Genomic DNA, 16,443 nt, shown 5'->3' with positions numbered 1-16,443 from the left:
CGCAAGCTATCAAAGCGAGTCTGTTTTTTTCTTCTTTCAAAAAGTTATTTTAGATGTTTCCCAACAGAGACGTCAATGACTCGAGCTGAGACAGAGCGTTTACCAGCAGAATATTTTGGGTTCTATTCTCAGCAGGGGAAGCAATTTCTCAATTATGAAAATGATGATAAGCAAAAAAAGAAAACCGGATTGCCACAGAGGAAGATCCAGAGCTGTCCGGTGTGCCTGTGAGGCAGGTACAGGAAGTTTTAGCCAGGGACAGACGTTGGAAACATAGGAAGCTGGCCCAGATGGCTTGTTGTCGCATCCTTAATTTTGCACCCCTCCTCTGGCAGGATGTCGGAGAGGCCTGTCCCCTCCACAAGAGGAGAGGACAGGGACGTGGTGGATGTCATTCACCTCTGTAGTAACAATGAAATCAAAGCTGAACTACCAGTCAGTCTGTCGCCTGGCTTCGGACTGGCCTTGTGTCCACATGAAAGAGGAAGTTAATTTTTTTTTCGTTTTTCCTTTTTTTTTAGAGCAAGCTAGAGTATTTTAGTTAGTTGACTTTACATCTAAAGAGCAAGTCTGCTCGGTGGCCCCCACTGTTCCCCCATTCCTTGCCAGAGCTACAGCCTTGGCCTCGTTTACATATATGTTTAGCTGAGGTAACTGTGTAGCTGTGCTGTCACTGTCACTTTAATCTTAACAGTTGAGGAAATTCAGTTACCACATTTGCTGTGTCATTTTGAGTCTCTTTAACCGTTTGTGATCTTATTCAAATTGAGAGGTAAAAGGCGAAATCACAGCTGTAAAAGATTCATTTGACTTTGCAGGATTTGACCACAGAGAAGCAGCATCAATAACCTTGTCGTGATTACATTATGTGTGAAACCCTGTGCCTTCACTTTTGAACGCACCCATCGCATCCTCTTCACCAAAGCCAAGACTCTGAGAAAGGCCTTATTTGTTTATACAAGGTTCGTCTTTTCCTATTCCTGTCATGTGAGTGAGACAAAACTTTAGAGGAGCGAGAAAAACACTGGCGGCAAATCTTCACTGCCCATGAAAAAGGGAAGTGCGAGTGAATCGTGAACATGATAAAGAAAACAGGAAATTTGCTCGCAATGAAAAACACTGCTTTGCCTTTCACACAAGGTTTAATGTGCCCCATGTGGTGCCTTTGAAGAGAGGAGCTCTCATCTTCATGCTTTACCTTCGATGCTCCCAGCTCCCGCCTGCCTTGTGACTGCGAGCCTGGCAGAGCAGCTTTACATTTTTAACTAGCTTCGAGTGCTTAATGGCACTTACTATAAGCTCTTTCCCCTTTGTGTGTGCATGATTCATCCAGTCAGCAGGTGCCCTCCATCAGCTTTAAAGACCCTGGCCTGCATAAATGTGACAAAATCATTAGAATGAGCCATGAAGTAAAGGAAAATGTGAATGTATATTTGCAGAAGCCCAAAAGAGGGTTAGAGGCCCATTAGTGTATACACAACTGTTCATAAAATGCCTTGTTAAGATATTCATTTGCAAAATTCTGTTGTGGTGGTGAGGACACAGGAAATGACTTACAAGTCCTCTAACTGGAACAATCATATTTGGTATTTGTTCATACCTTTAGATATGACTCTTAATAGTTCTTGTAAAGTACTGTCCCTACAGGCAGCAGAATGAAAATATGACTCATCAATGTTTTCAGATCAGAGCAGACGTCATTCTCAAGTGTTTTCTTTGAGCATACATATGTTCCGAAAACAAATAAACTACTAAAACTCTTTTGTCACTTCCTAGTTGAGTTAAGACAATAACACAACTTCAAACCAATCATGGCTAGGGCTAGAAACAATAATTGTTTTACAACACTGTATTGTCATGAATGTTTTTTTTTTTTATCCTTCAGATACAGTTACTCTCACGTCCGCCTGAAGCTATTGATTGAATATATCTGTCGACCGTGTCCGCCTGCATGAACGAAAGCTCAAATAACATGAAGGTCATGTTCATGCAATTGTGGCTGCACAGTAGAACAATGTCTGATCAATCTACCTGAAAATTGTTTTGTTTTTTCATTTTGCCTTTCTCGCAATCGATGGTCATTAATTTGACCTCCACCGCTCGTATTAACTACTAATTCATCATACTTGGAATACAAGCTGATTGCAAACAGTTTTTCTTAACCCTCAGCGAGCTCCAGCCAGATCAGGCTAATTGAGGCCTAGCACTGAGCATTAACTGAAACTTTCTTTTTTTTCCACTCAAAATTTTTGAAAAACAAAAACACATACATACCTGATGTCTAACAATGTTGAAAAAAGAAATTTCACTTTTAATTTTATGTCTATTTGCTTGCAATGACAAACGCTTGACCAAACTTCTGCATGCCAGGGTATAAAACCTCTGTTACTCCTCAGAGATGCTAGTAGTTGGAATATTTTACTCTTTGGGAACCTTGCTAAAGGCATGTGAAAGATAAAGCCCCACTGATGTGTGCAGTGGGAAGTTATTGAGCCTTCCTTTGGTGGGGTTTAGGGATTCCTGCTGGTCTTTAGAAACAGTGGGCTACAGAAGATTATGCTGTTTTCCTTTTTATTGCTTTGGAAGAGTTTGTATATTCGATGGGATAAAGTAAGGAGGAAGGAAATGTGGGGGCAGAAAAACGATAAGATGACATGAACATGCAGGATTCTGCAGTTGTTAGCAAAGCTAAAAGCATGATGGGAAACCTTGCATCTACACTAGTCCAAAATACGTTGTGTTTCCATTGCTTACAAATATTATTTCAACATTTCTGTTACATTTTGGAGAAACAAATTGTTGGAAAACCCTTGGATGCAGCATCTTTTTGCACCTCTTGGCATTCTGACCCATCCAACATCAATAAAGCGCTCCTGAATATGTTTCTCTGGCATGCTGTTTACTCCTCTTAGTAGACCAGCAGCCAGTTGCACATCTTTCCTCTCTGTCAGCCAGGTATGTTGGGCTGACACATCAAAGTGCAGCCTGACGCACATGCTGAGTGAACAGCCTCAATTGTCCTTGAAATATTCTGACTTCTGGCACTTATCTCAAATGTGGGCCTTCCCTCACGTCAGAGGCATGCAACCCAGCGAAGTGTGTCTAATGCAACCATCTCTATACGATCTGTGTCATGTTGTTGGCATGTTTCAGACAAACTTTTTGCACAGCCTCGTCCTTATCTGATGAACATTTTTTTCTACTTTAAGCACACATCATTTCCCCGCATTTAGTGATGTTACAAGCAAATGTTTTTAACTTCTTCATGTTTGCTTGGCAGGGCCAGCTGGACTTGGTGCAGGGTGCACATATTACTCCCACAGTGAGAAGGGCTTTTCATAACAACTAAGAGAAATCACATTTCTCAAGAGCAATGTCAAAGTTTGACAAGGACGTGTTCAGGGAGCCATCCGTGATGTGAGGGAGTCGTCAAATGACTGTCAATGAAGAGATCCTTTTTAAAAACCTCTGTGACTGTTGAAGCCAGAATTGAATTACCCTAAAAAAGATCCCTGGTGATGACAGTGTCAGATACTGAAGAGGCAATGAGCTGAACCGCAAGGTTTATAATGTGATTGGAGTCGCTGCCTTACCAAGCACTTAAATGAAAGAAAAATTAGATAGAGAGTTAACACTTTATTGTCAGGGCTGCTAGTGCAGCTCTGATGTCTGAAGTGTTTGACACATCTTAACTTGTGTGTTTATGTCCTGTGTAATCATACAATAACAGAAGTAAATCTACTTGCAGCAATATTCTTTTATTTTTTAATATCTTTTATATATCAGAGGCTGCTTTTTGTTAGTTAAGGCTAATATCCAAATGCTACTGCTTATCTGTGCACCACTAGCTGGAATGCATGGGAAAAGAGGGAGACCAAGCTCAAATATGTTTTTGGCTCCCTGCCTGTGTTCGCATTTGTAAGATGGTTGTCAACGAGCCAGTCACCATCCTTATGAGTTTATTAATCCAAGGAATCGCTGTCTACAGATAGATGTTGACTCTGTCTGATGGAAAATGATCCACAAAAGCGATCCAAATGAGGGGCCCCTGCCAGTGATTTTACCTGTTTGACATGTCATGTGACTTCATTTTGGTTTAGATCAATGGCACAAGGTATTCACATCACAGATGTAGTCAAAATGAGATTTGCTCAACAAACATTCATTTGCTAGATTATCATAATTCTCATGAGGAAAAACACTTTAAATGCTTCTGTTACTCTCAGAGATTTGACAAGTGCTTGTGGGTTTTGTTAATTTGCAGGAAATCAAATAAGTCTTGAAAGGTACATTTGTACTAACAACTAACTGATTCATTTTCCATTTAGGACACTGTAGTTGTGATGTGCTTAAAGTACCACAGCTCATAAATGAGCCAAGCCACAGGTGTCTGGACAGATACATTTCAGGGGCCAATCAGATTTCAGTAGGGGACGATGCTGCTCTGGTCCCAGACTTGGATTCATCCATGAGTTGAGTTTGAAAAAATGTAAAATGTGGAGCCACAGCAATTTTCACTGCAGATTAAACAGTGTCAAACAGCTGATTCAGTGTCAGCTTGAGAGACGTGACACAGCGTTATCTAATAATTCAATAACAAAATCTGTCTGATTCGTCTGAACAGCTGATCATGTTTTCGGGAAAAATCCTTCAAATGGTTTTGGCTCTCCAAAGAACATGGTATTGCATCCCGGCGGGCCAAACTTATACCGTCAGTTTGTTCTAACATTCAGTAATTTGTACTTCCCACCTGTTGTCCTGATAAAATGGTTTGGAGCCACAACTTTGGATCACTCTTTTGGGTTTAACATTTGCAAATTTTTCCAGTTAAATAACATCTGATGTGCTGATGTGAACATCAACAGCATTCAGTTCTTTTTACAGTTTTGTAGATATTATGAGTCAATAGAAGTGCACATTTGATCTGAATTGAGTTTTATTTAATTAATGTAATACCATGTTATTGGAGGTAAATAAAAATTCCTGTTTTGGCCAACACAACCCAAGGTTAAAAAGTTTACTGAAAATATATGTCCTGTAAGCATACACAAATACAGTGTCTTAATTATATCTGTCAGTGATGTATACTTAATATAAACTGTATCTAATGAAGTAAAATCTGGTTACATATGGTGGTATGCAAAAGTTTAGCCCCAAGAGTTCTTAGCATTCAGATAACTTTTACCATGGTCTGTAACAAGGCTGCATGTTTGTATTCATACCAACAATCTTTCTGTCTGCACAATTGCTTTTAACAGCACATGGTTCTGGTATGACCGTAAACACACAGAGTTTTGTGTAACAGGGGGTTTATATGACTTGAAAAGTAAAGGCATGAAATTTGCTCAGCTGTAACTTGAGAGAAGTAACATGCAACTGCTGTAATTGATGATCAATCATGATCATCATAATAGGTCAACTGTATTTTGAATTTCTCTGATATATTGCATACACACTGAAACAACGATGACCAGCAAATGTTTTTACTGTGTATTTTGCTGCGGACAGCTTCCCTGACACTTACTTCATGCGTGAAAAAGAGGCACCATGCAGAAACTTTAGATGTCTCGTAGCTGCAGTACAGCGCCTCACGCAACCAGCGTGGATAATATCATCTGTGAATATGGGAGCTGAAAAGAAGTAATCATTTCCCGCTGCATCGCGTTGACTTTCAAGTTTAGTAAAGACCAACTGATGCACATTAAATCTCTAACTCCTAAAATCTTGCTCTAAAGTTTAGGGCACCTGTAGCTCAGGAGGAAGAGCAATCATCTGCCAATCAGAAGGATGGTGGTTCGACTTCTGGCTTCCTTTGGCAAGACACTGAACACCACATTGCTTCCGATTCGTCCATCGGTGTGTGTAGAGAGAAAAATAGATATCTTAGTCTGTAACGTTATACAGACTAAGTAATCAGTTTATTTAGTTGTACAGACTAAGATGAGCTGTGTGTCAGCTAGACAAAAGTACTATATAAGTACAGTCCATTTAGCATTTGATAATAATCAAGTCCTGAGTTTATCTAAGCAGCTGTCTATGAGTCTGAAATTTAAGATAGCAGATGAAGGCTGAAGACCCGCAAAGTATTTACATATGGCATTTTTCCTCATTTTGTAATGAAATTGAGAAATGGCACTTAACACAAGGAACTGGTGATCCATCGTTGGTGGGCTCCGCCTTTTGCCTTTTGCCTGATGCCAGCTTGGACGGGCTTCAGTCCCTCCAGTGATCCTGAATTGCATTAGGAGGGGATGGAAAATGGATGGATGGATGGCACTTAACAGGAGAGATGGAGGTCAAGTGGAGGTCTGGTAATTCACCACAAAATTCAGCATCAGAAGAAAACAAATGATCATCAGAAAAAGGCTTTCCCTTGTGTAATGATGAAGTTAAAACAGCACGTCTTGGCTGTAATGAGAAAAAAGGGTGCAGATTCTCAAGCAGCGATCACCTCTGTACCTGTGAAGCACAGAGGAGGGCTTCCACTGGGACTACCTGAATACGCCACAGCAATGGCACAAGATTTCACTGTTTTACAGTTTGAAAAACTGTTCTCCTGGGGTCAAAAGTGGGTTAAGTTTTGCAATGGAAATTGTCCTGGCAAAGAGAGCTGAAAACAGACTCTAATCAAGGGAAATGGCTGAATATTCTGGCAGGCTGAGAAATATTTTAGGGAAGCAAGTGGAAGATTAGATATTACTTCACTCCTTAGAGTGAAACTGATGTCAGTAAAATTCTTACTGAAGTGTAAAACAGAGGTTGGAACTTTCCATCATCTTATAAGAGGATGGGCGTGAGTGAAATAATTCAAACCATACCATAAGGGGGGTTATCAACCGGGATCAACTGGGATGAATGCTAAAGGCAGACCATCAAATTCTGGAAGTGAACCTTCACAAGACATATGAAAAAGCACTCCTGATAATACACAATGGGCTGCCTCAAAAGGTGCCAGCTGAGGATTTTACCATGGCCTTTACAGTCCCTTGATGGTATCACATGAAATCTGTGGACAGACTTCAAAAAAGCAGTACATACAAAACAGCTGATGAATCTCACAGAACTGCAAATCTGGAGTAGGAAAGAATGGACAAAAAAGGAGCGTTACAAAGTAGTGACCGTGCAGGCTGCCCTAAACTTCCCTCAGACCCTTTTCCTTTCTTAGTCGCTTGATGGTTTAACACATACCAACAAAAAGCAATCTTGCTTGCAGTGTGTCATCTTTAATATTGTTCCCTTAGGTAATTGGGTCATCTTTTCCTTTGTTCTTTGCAGTATCAGACATGTTACTGTCTGTTTGGTCTGTCTGTCCTCCAGTTAAAACTGCTGTTGAGGAACAAAGCCTTGATAAAATATTGTGTCTCTTAACCTTTAGTGCCATTCAGTTTAATACATATTAAGATAAATGAGCTAACCAACTGATAATAGTCGTAACCATCTGTCATGGGAAGCAGAATAAAAGGTCATGCCAGAGAAATGTGTTTATTATCACAACGAGATATGTTATCAGCCATGAACCTCTGTGAATTGATGTGTTTGGGTTTCCTTGGATTTTGCTATATGTGACTGTACATCGAAGAAATGCGTGCTTTTAAGTGTATTTGACAGAATTACAAGCAATTACTAATGGGATTATATATTTTCTTAGGCCATTTACGGGGCTGACAGGCAATAGGATCTGGTGTCTCACAGCTTGGAAATGTAGTGTATACATTGTGACGCACATCCATATGGAACAAATTGACATCTGGCACGGAAGATCTTTATCACAACGAAGCACAAGGAGAAAGAACTCACAGCTTGAGGGGAACCATGCAGACGAGTCACCTATAAGGCGTAGAAACGCACCCCTCCCATCTCTCATCAATCTGAAGTGTCCAAACAACAGAGAGGTCGCCGCCTGTTTGGCCTGCAGTCATGCAGCACAAAAGACGTTATGACTTTACAGTGCTTCTTTCAGCAGGTACGTAAGAGCCACTTAGGATGACAAGTTACAAGAGATCCAAGGTCTTTACTAGTACTGGAACACGCATCATCCTTAAACCAACCCTGAAAACCACATGTCAGAAGTGCTGAGCTCTGAGTTCACCAGCACATTTGTCACGGCTTCTGTCAGTTTGAATGATCTGTGAAATGTTTTGCTTCACTTCAAAGAGCTCTTAGCCCAACTCCGTGTGGTTGCAATGCCGTCTTTGTACTCCGGTGTGAGGTACTCTCACGCTGCAGTGTGATAGACACATCTACTGTACGCCAGAGCATTTCAAGCAGCTAAAACTGAGCTCTCGCATTCGTAGTAAATGTGTCTTTTCCAGGTTTCCCTCCCCACCAGGTGCACCTCCAACATCTCGATGTTTTATCTCTCAGGGCTTACAAGTCAGTCCTGACATTTGAAAAGATTTACAATTTGCATCCTGTCTGTCAGTGTGTGATCACTCAACAGATTGTGAGAGAAGCATCCATCACTGAGACTCCGCTAAAATATGTATTTAGCTCACAGCTCATTGCTTAGTCTGTGCGTCCAGCTGGAGGCAAGCATATTGTCACAGCACATCAGCCTTCTATTTTCTTATGAAAGCCTGGGCTATGTTCTTAAATTACTTTGTGCACTTTTCTCTTATATTAAGAGTTTTTTTTTTCAAATTACTCCGACTTTCCCAGTAAGTGTTTGTTGTAAACCAAAACAAACAAATTGCCAAATGCATTAAGTTAGATCTGTGCAGATGGCCTCGGGTTAGATGCTTATGATATTATCCCTAGAAGGCTCCACGACAGATGCTTTAAAGCAATATGTCTTCCAATTTAGAAAAAAAAAACAGATCAAGTAGATTTTTGTTGCTTTTTTTGGCTTGTTTTTTTTTTTTTTAGATTTAGTAAAAGAATGGCAAAAAAAATTGTAGCCTGGTTTAAAAGGATAGATTACAAATCGCAACAGTTTGAATGCAAAAACCATCCATCCTGACCTGCACTGGAACTTCTCTGCACCCCCGATGTTGAACTTTTGGCTGTGAGTTTCTGTCCATGATGTCTACAGAGAGTTCACCTCTGTTACATGTGTGACGACATCAGCTAAGTTGTTGTTAGGCTGCACCTCAATCCTTTCATAGTATTCTCTGAGGATTTCTATTACACCTCTTGGATTAATAAAGCATTATTGAATTGAGTTGGAATGAATGAAGCTGTTTCTGAACATAACACACATCTTTATATGGTGGATTGCTGTAAAGAACAATCACAAAATGCTGTTGTAATGAAAATAACTTAAAATTCGCCTTTTACCAGGCCTGCAACACTTGCTGTAGGAACATGGTACAAATGACAAAAGACCAGCCTGATGTTGCAACAGTTGCCGCGACTTCTTAGACATATGTTTTACTATTTACAAAATATTCAGTGATTCATCACAAGAGAAAAAAATAAAGGTTGTTCCCATCAATAACGACTGCACAGAATGTTCAGAACTAGACTGTAAATGACATTCGGGAGAGGACAAAAAAAATTTCTCTTTAATTTGACAGAGCGACCACAGTTTTCACCATAGTTGAACCTTTTTTCTTCCTCAAAACAGATGAAATTGTCTTCTGTCTCACAAGTCAACGCCCCAGGCTAACATGCATTACCTCCAGCTTTAGAGACAATACCTGGCTCTTCAGGAGCCATGCACAGCTATATCCTTTACATCATCTACTCATCCATTGTTCATCAGTGAGAATATATATATATATATATATATATATATATATATACACTTTACATAGATAGATAAGAAGAACTGAGTGTCTGTGTGAATGAGAAAAGCATGTAGGTGCTTTTGCAGAACCTGCTTGGGGTTAAAAAGTTGCAATGTAAGTGTAGCCTATTTGCCATTTATTCACCTGTCAATTATGAACCATGAGCAGGTAGCATACTTATACCATCTATTAAAGCTTTTATCATTGAAAGCCCCTTTCTGCTGTAGCTGTAACACAGCAGGCAGCTCATGAGGAACACATTCTCACTCCCAGCTAGTGAGATACTGACGCTTGGTCAGGGGCCATTAGTGTCAAATTATAACACTCTAGGTACCCCTTTAGCGATATTTTCCAACACTGTAGATCAGTTCCTTGTGTGTTGGCAGGCGAGTTTTATAGCTCATCTGGAGACCCAAGGCTGAGACTAGAAATTAGTGTTACATTTTCATTTTCATTGTCATTTTCCAATTTCCTTAGGTACCAAAAGTACTTGAGTAAATTAAGAAAAGAACTTTCATTGCCAGAGTGATGTATCATGTAACAGAAACATCTTCTGCAAGGAAGTATTTGGTCTGGTTTACATCTCATAATTTTGACGCTGACAGACTTTCTATTGAGGCCTGTTTGACTGCCCTGCATGTGGAAAAATAATGCTAATGGGATCCTGACGGATCACCCGTATGCGGCGAGATGGGAGGGAGAACGGGTTGTTTCAGAGAGCCATGAGAGCGAATGAAATCAGTGAAGTTTCAGGCAAGCAAAGGAAAACAATGAGTTAGAAACCTCATAATCTCTATGATGCCTGAAGAATCTGCAGAGTGAAGTGATAATTCTTCTTTCAAGGCAAGAGCAGATTGTGTTCTCTTGCAATATTACACAAAAACTAACGGTCTGAATTGAATGAAACCTATTTAAGAGGTTTAGTGTGCAATAAGGAAGAATCTCTTGAATTATGTTACCCTTGTTTGAATTTCTCTTTTTTGAAAATTTGAGACAGGACTGGGATATTCTGTGATCTTCATTAGTATCTAAAGAAATGTAGTTATCCAACAATCTTACTGCTAATGTTTGAGAATTCAGGTTTGCTGTACGATGCAAACACAGGAGGCCTTAAATGTTAATAGAAAGGTGTGTGAGGTCCAGAGCTCATCAATCCACTATTCTTGAAGACTGGCCCATGCCCCCCCTTGGTGCGTGAAGGAAATCGGTTCTTCCTAAAATAGTGAAAAGTGGTCCGGACAGGAATTTCCTTTCTCACTTTTCACTTGCTTGTAGCTCTTGGGAGGTCCCATGCTGGCCCCACGAGTATGTGTCTTTGACACTGCCATCTGTTTGGCTTTACACCATTTTAAGGTGTAAGACAAAGCTGTGCTGTGTTGCAGATGGGTGGAAATGGGACTGAAGCTAGTGGCAGGTTCACATCAGAACTGAGACAATGTGTTGGGGAAACTTTGCTTCTCCTCAGAGGCAGAGTTAAAGATCTCTGAGAGAGTCGGGAAGGAATACCCTGCTGGGTTCCAAGCTGGGAACCATTTATGAACTGCAGCCACTTCCAGCCTCAACCTACAACATGTTTGTTTTCTGTCAGTGGGATACTTTTACATTTAGGCTGTATGAGAGGTCAAAGTATTAAATCGTGTCAATTTAAAAGCAAGTATTTCATGATGGCTTTACTTATTAGGAGACAGAAAGTAAGAAAGCCCATACTAGTAAAGATAAACTACGTAGAGAGGTTTTTGGGAATAATGCTCATTTGCAGTCTTATCAAGAGAAATCCAATTCACTCCTCTGTGAAGGAAATATGAAGCTACAGTCAACAGTAACAGTTTACTTAGCTTAGTACACGAGTACCTGGAAGTCAGAGGGCACAGTAGCTTGGTTCAGTCTAACGGTAACTCACCACCTTATAAAGCTCACTGCAAATACAGAAAACAGAACACTGACAAAATTACAACGCTTCAGAGCAACCAAAGAGCATTGAAGGGTGATAAATACACCTGGACACATGTTGGGATGTCTTTGATCTTATGTCTGTTGCTGGTTTGTTACTTGAAAGATGATATCTCCTTGGTTTTTAGTGTATATTCTTTATCTTCAGCACCACGTTTTATTTAAGAGTCAGTAACTTTATATTTATGATGAGGATGTGAGACATAATTCCCCAAATGTGAACAAAAGTCCCCTATAACAACAAATACTATAATGTACTGTATTTCATACTGACCTCTCCAAGTTAAGGCGTATTTTTTGAGTATGTGCAGTCTTGAAAGGACCCTTGGCTGATCAGACTCCTTCCACTGGGATTGGCCTTTACTCCAAACACAATTAACTAAATATTTACATCAGAATAACTTCGCTCCATTGTGCTCCCTGACCAGCAGGATGTGTCAGAGGATCAGGGATTGTGTACATGTTTCACAGCTGTCCAGACCTCTAGGTTGTGATTGGCAGAACATCATGACAGACTGCTGTGAGTCAGTTTCGCACATGCCGTTTTTGCCCAAAGTAATTTTTTTTCCCTTTGTTCATCCAGTGTTGAAAACATATTTGATATGGGTTTTCAGGTTGTTGGAATTTTGCTGTAATTGTCTTTTTTAAAATTGTGATGAGGCACAGAGTCTGATATGAAGAAAGGTCACCATTTAATGCACAGAAATCCTCTCTACTCCAACATGGTCCCCATCTCTGCTATTACTCCATTTGTGTTTTCAGCTCTAATTATATCCAGGTGGAGCATAAGTCATGGTGACACTTTTATATATGATAGACTGTAGGTGTAGAGTCTGTCTAAAAGCTAATAACACCCTGAGGGGACTCTGGGACAGTAATGACATTCTAGAGCGGCCATAATAAGCAAACACAAGCCAGTGAAGTCAATGCATTGGTAATGAATCAAGGGGGCAAATGGTTTTTGCGTCTGTTTCAGAGGAGGAGGCTGAAAGTTCAAAGCGGTGCTGTATCATCGAGAATGAGTCAGCCATGATTTCTCTGTCTGGGTGTTATTCAGCATGAGGGACCGATTGCATTCGCCACAGATTGCCTTACAGCTTGTAAATATATAGAACAGCGTATCTCATTTCAGATTCCTGATGTGTTTCAGAGATTTGACAGCCCAGCAGCAGCACTGTCAAAACCTTGCGGCCCTGACCGACCTGTGTAACATGAATCTAACGCAGCTGCTGTGTTTGCTCCCTCAGGTCTGGTGATAGGCTTGCCTATGACTCCACCCATCCTTGACAGCCCCAGAGACGATCTAGTGATTCCAGTCCATGAAACACTGTCTATTACATGCAGGTATGTGTTTGTGCAGCCCACGTTTGGGACTCTCTACTTTGTTATGTGCGTAACTTACTGTTGGTTCTATCTGTAGAGAAAAAAAAATACACCTTTATACAAAGAAACAGCATGTGATCATAAAAAAACCCCATCTTACTGAAGTACTATACTTAACTAGAAATTGTAAATGCTTGTACTATACAATCTCTAAGTTATTTTATAACAGTTTTACTACAAATATAAGAATTATGATAAGATCTGTTAGTATTGACTAAAAAACCCTGCAGTGTTGTAAATTGCAGCTCTAATTGTCAGGCAAAACACAGAAATTTGCATGGTTCCAGTCTCAGATATGAGAAGATTTCATACATGTATTTCATGAATATATGAACATCAGATGATTAACAAACTTATTTGTTAACAAACTATTTGGTGATATTAGTACCTTGAATAATATGTAAACCCTGAATAAATGTTAATAACATTTACCTAACAGTCAATATTTGGGTTATGCTACTGTTTATAGTAATCATTTCATACTTACATGCATGTTAGCTAATTTGATTGTATTTGAAAATACTATTAATTCCAAATAGCAAATATAAAATAAAAAGCCAAGAATGAACATATCATTCCATCATTACAAGAGATCAAACTGTAACAGTGTAATATAAATTTGAACATAATAACCATCCCATATCCTTATGAAATCTCAGCTGTGCTTTCTGCTGCCAAACTGTCACTCCATTAACCATTTTATATCTTTGGGAAAAAAAAGTGCTGTCTTTGGAAAGCTGGTGATACTTTAGGACTTTTTTCACAGCTCAAGTCTTAAATAGTTGTTTGCATGTAAACCTGACACAGCGATACCACTGAGCACCTCTTGAGACGGCGTATGAATTTCATTTCAGTCAAATTAGACTCAACAATGTGCCATTTTCTAGGCTTTAGACAGATAGACATTTTTCACGAGGTCTGGAAAATCCCCCACAGGCTATTTTCACTGAGCTCCATCACTTTTATGTTATATCCAGTGATCACATTTTGGCTCTGCTTGCAAATTCTGCCTATTTGTGTTCGATGGGGGCAGGTGGTGAAAGCACAGCTATCGGTTTTCAGAGAGCCATTATGATTCCACGCAGTCTGGCTCATAATGCCTTCAGGTTAAGATAACTGAATTTATGTGACAGAGCACAAAGCAAACAGGGGTGTGTGGCTCTTCATGTGAATTCAAACAAAAACAAACACACACACACTCTCACTGGGCACAAAAACGTTAGCTTTTGTGGTTATCACGTGACTCCAGCTGGTAGAATGTGAATAATGCAGAAACCAGAAAGTCAAAGTTACTTTTGAAATTGAAATACTGTACATTTGTCTTGTGAATTATAATGTATTATCAAAAAGCCAACACTAACATATGTCCTCAGGGGACAACACACTCTGGCCTGGACCTGGCCTGACAAAGGGGTAGTTGGAAAGGAACCCATAGACCGTCCGGACCAGCAACAGACCACCAGGGCACCTGGGCAGAGGGTGGCCTTAATCAGTGAATGTCCCGGGAAATTAGGGAGGCCATACTGCAAGAGACTGGTCCTGAATGAGACGCAGGGCATAGACACAGGCTACTACAGCTGCTATTATAAAGATGTCAAGGCGATCGTTGATGGCACCACTGCAGTCAGAATTTATGTCTTTGTTAGAGGTGAGTCACACTGTCTCAGCTCACACACACAATAAAAATGCTGACACAAACTGACTGGTATAAAAGCATAAAGATTTGAAGTAATTATGAGCCTTTTTTTTTTTTTTTTAATCAGAGCTCGTCTCATCTCTCTGCCTGCTCTGACCTTGTCTGCAGCTCTGTGGAACCTGCAGCTTTTGTTTCTGTTATCCTTGGGAGGTTCACGGGAAAAACGTGGCCGCCTCACTGAAACAGATCTTCTGTTTTAATAATACTTCAATATCAAAGCCGCAGCTGCATTATTAGGACTGTAAGTTGTTGAATTAGACTCGGTAACACCCTTGAAGCTGGCAGGATTAATGTTTTGGAAATTCGAGATGCAAAGGTTTTGATAAAGATGAGAACGATCAGCTCTTTCGCTTTTCAAAAAAGGGAGAGGATATTTTATGAATTTCTAAATAATGGAATATAGCAGCAGCTCTTTTGTAATTCACCATCTCACAAGGCCCTCAGATCTGATTAGAACAGTTTCATTTTGGTTATTGCAGTTTTTTTCTCATATATTTTCATAGCTTGTCATATAAAGATCTCAGTCTTAATCTCCTTTAGGACTGTTGCTTTGGCCTTTAGGCCTGCCTCTTTATTTCTCATTGCTCTGGGTGCTGTGGGAGAGATGTACATGGAACAGCAGAAAGAGAGACAGATGATTTTCATGTAGGGGATTCCTGCTGACCAGACCACTCATGTGAAATGCCTGTTTATTCCCCCTGACAAGGTGCCAAAACAGTTTCCACAGATCTAACCAGCAGACTGATCAGAGGCAGATGAAATCACAGCCATAAATTATGCCCAGCGTGTGGTAGGATGAGAGCGGACACATGTTGATGCAATTAGACAGGCAGATGTTGGCCATTTGCCCTGTCTGTGCTGCCTGCTGTCCACTAAACACTCCACACACAAAACCGGAATACTTACATGCATGATATACTGTACACAACAGAATTCCCGCTAGTTCTGGATCTTTGATTAAACTATATGACTGTAGAGCAACTGCGTTGTTTCTAAATTGAACTGCAGTATATTTGCTCTTGTGTAACTGTAGCGTCTTGGTGCAACAAAAGTCATTGCCCATTTGTCACTTCGATTCTGATCTTTCATTTTTTAAGCTCTTCACAGAATTTTTATGTCAAACTCTTTTCCTCCTCAGCTCTGAGGGTACCTTTTGCGGCACAAGTCTCTGTCATTCTTCAAAGACATTTTCAGCTTGCTTTACTCTTTAGAATACTTAAGATATATATGTTCAATTGGATTCTACAAATGTAAGAATTTAAAAAGAAAAGTGTTTGAGGTGTAGCTTTGGATTGTTGTCATGCTGTAATGTTTCAATTCTGCCAACTCCTTGAGACTGGAGTCATTCTGCCAGAGAGTATTTTGGCACATCTATGGCATTCACGATGCCAAAGATCTCAGCCCTTTTTAACACCATATCATCACACTCCCACTATAGTGTCTTACTGAATAGTTTCCATTGCTTGGTTTGATTTCCATTTAGAAAAAAAATGAAGGAGCCCTTTTCTCTGTGTACTCACAGATTGCTTTTCAGAGCTAGTCTGTCCAAGTGTTGCAATGTCCATGACATAATATGTCAGGATGGCCTCTGCATCCCTGATTAGTGCTACAGTGGCTTTTCTTTTTTAGCTCCTGATTACTCCTGCCGGTGTGCTTCCGCTGATTCATAATAGGTCATCATTTAAC

At 40.1% G+C, this 16,443-nt stretch overlaps 1 protein-coding gene across 1 annotated transcript in view; it reads left to right on the top strand.

Annotated features, from left to right (window-relative positions):
* flt4 (fms related receptor tyrosine kinase 4) overlaps nucleotides 1-16,443 on the top strand; it is a 47,787-nt gene that overhangs the window by 7,156 nt on the left and 24,188 nt on the right. Inside the window, exons 2-3 of the mRNA XM_072395975.1 lie at nucleotides 12,926-13,022; nucleotides 14,435-14,709. Of these exons, the coding sequence (XP_072252076.1) occupies nucleotides 12,926-13,022; nucleotides 14,435-14,709 (372 nt within the window). The remainder of the gene's footprint in view (nucleotides 1-12,925; nucleotides 13,023-14,434; nucleotides 14,710-16,443) is intronic.

Source organism: Leuresthes tenuis, unplaced genomic scaffold, assembly GCF_036924035.1.
Source record: "Leuresthes tenuis unplaced genomic scaffold, fLeuTen1.0.hap1 SCAF_11, whole genome shotgun sequence".
NCBI classification, from domain to species: domain Eukaryota; kingdom Metazoa; phylum Chordata; class Actinopteri; order Atheriniformes; family Atherinopsidae; genus Leuresthes; species Leuresthes tenuis.
This window is presented reverse-complemented; position numbering and strand designations above follow the sequence as displayed.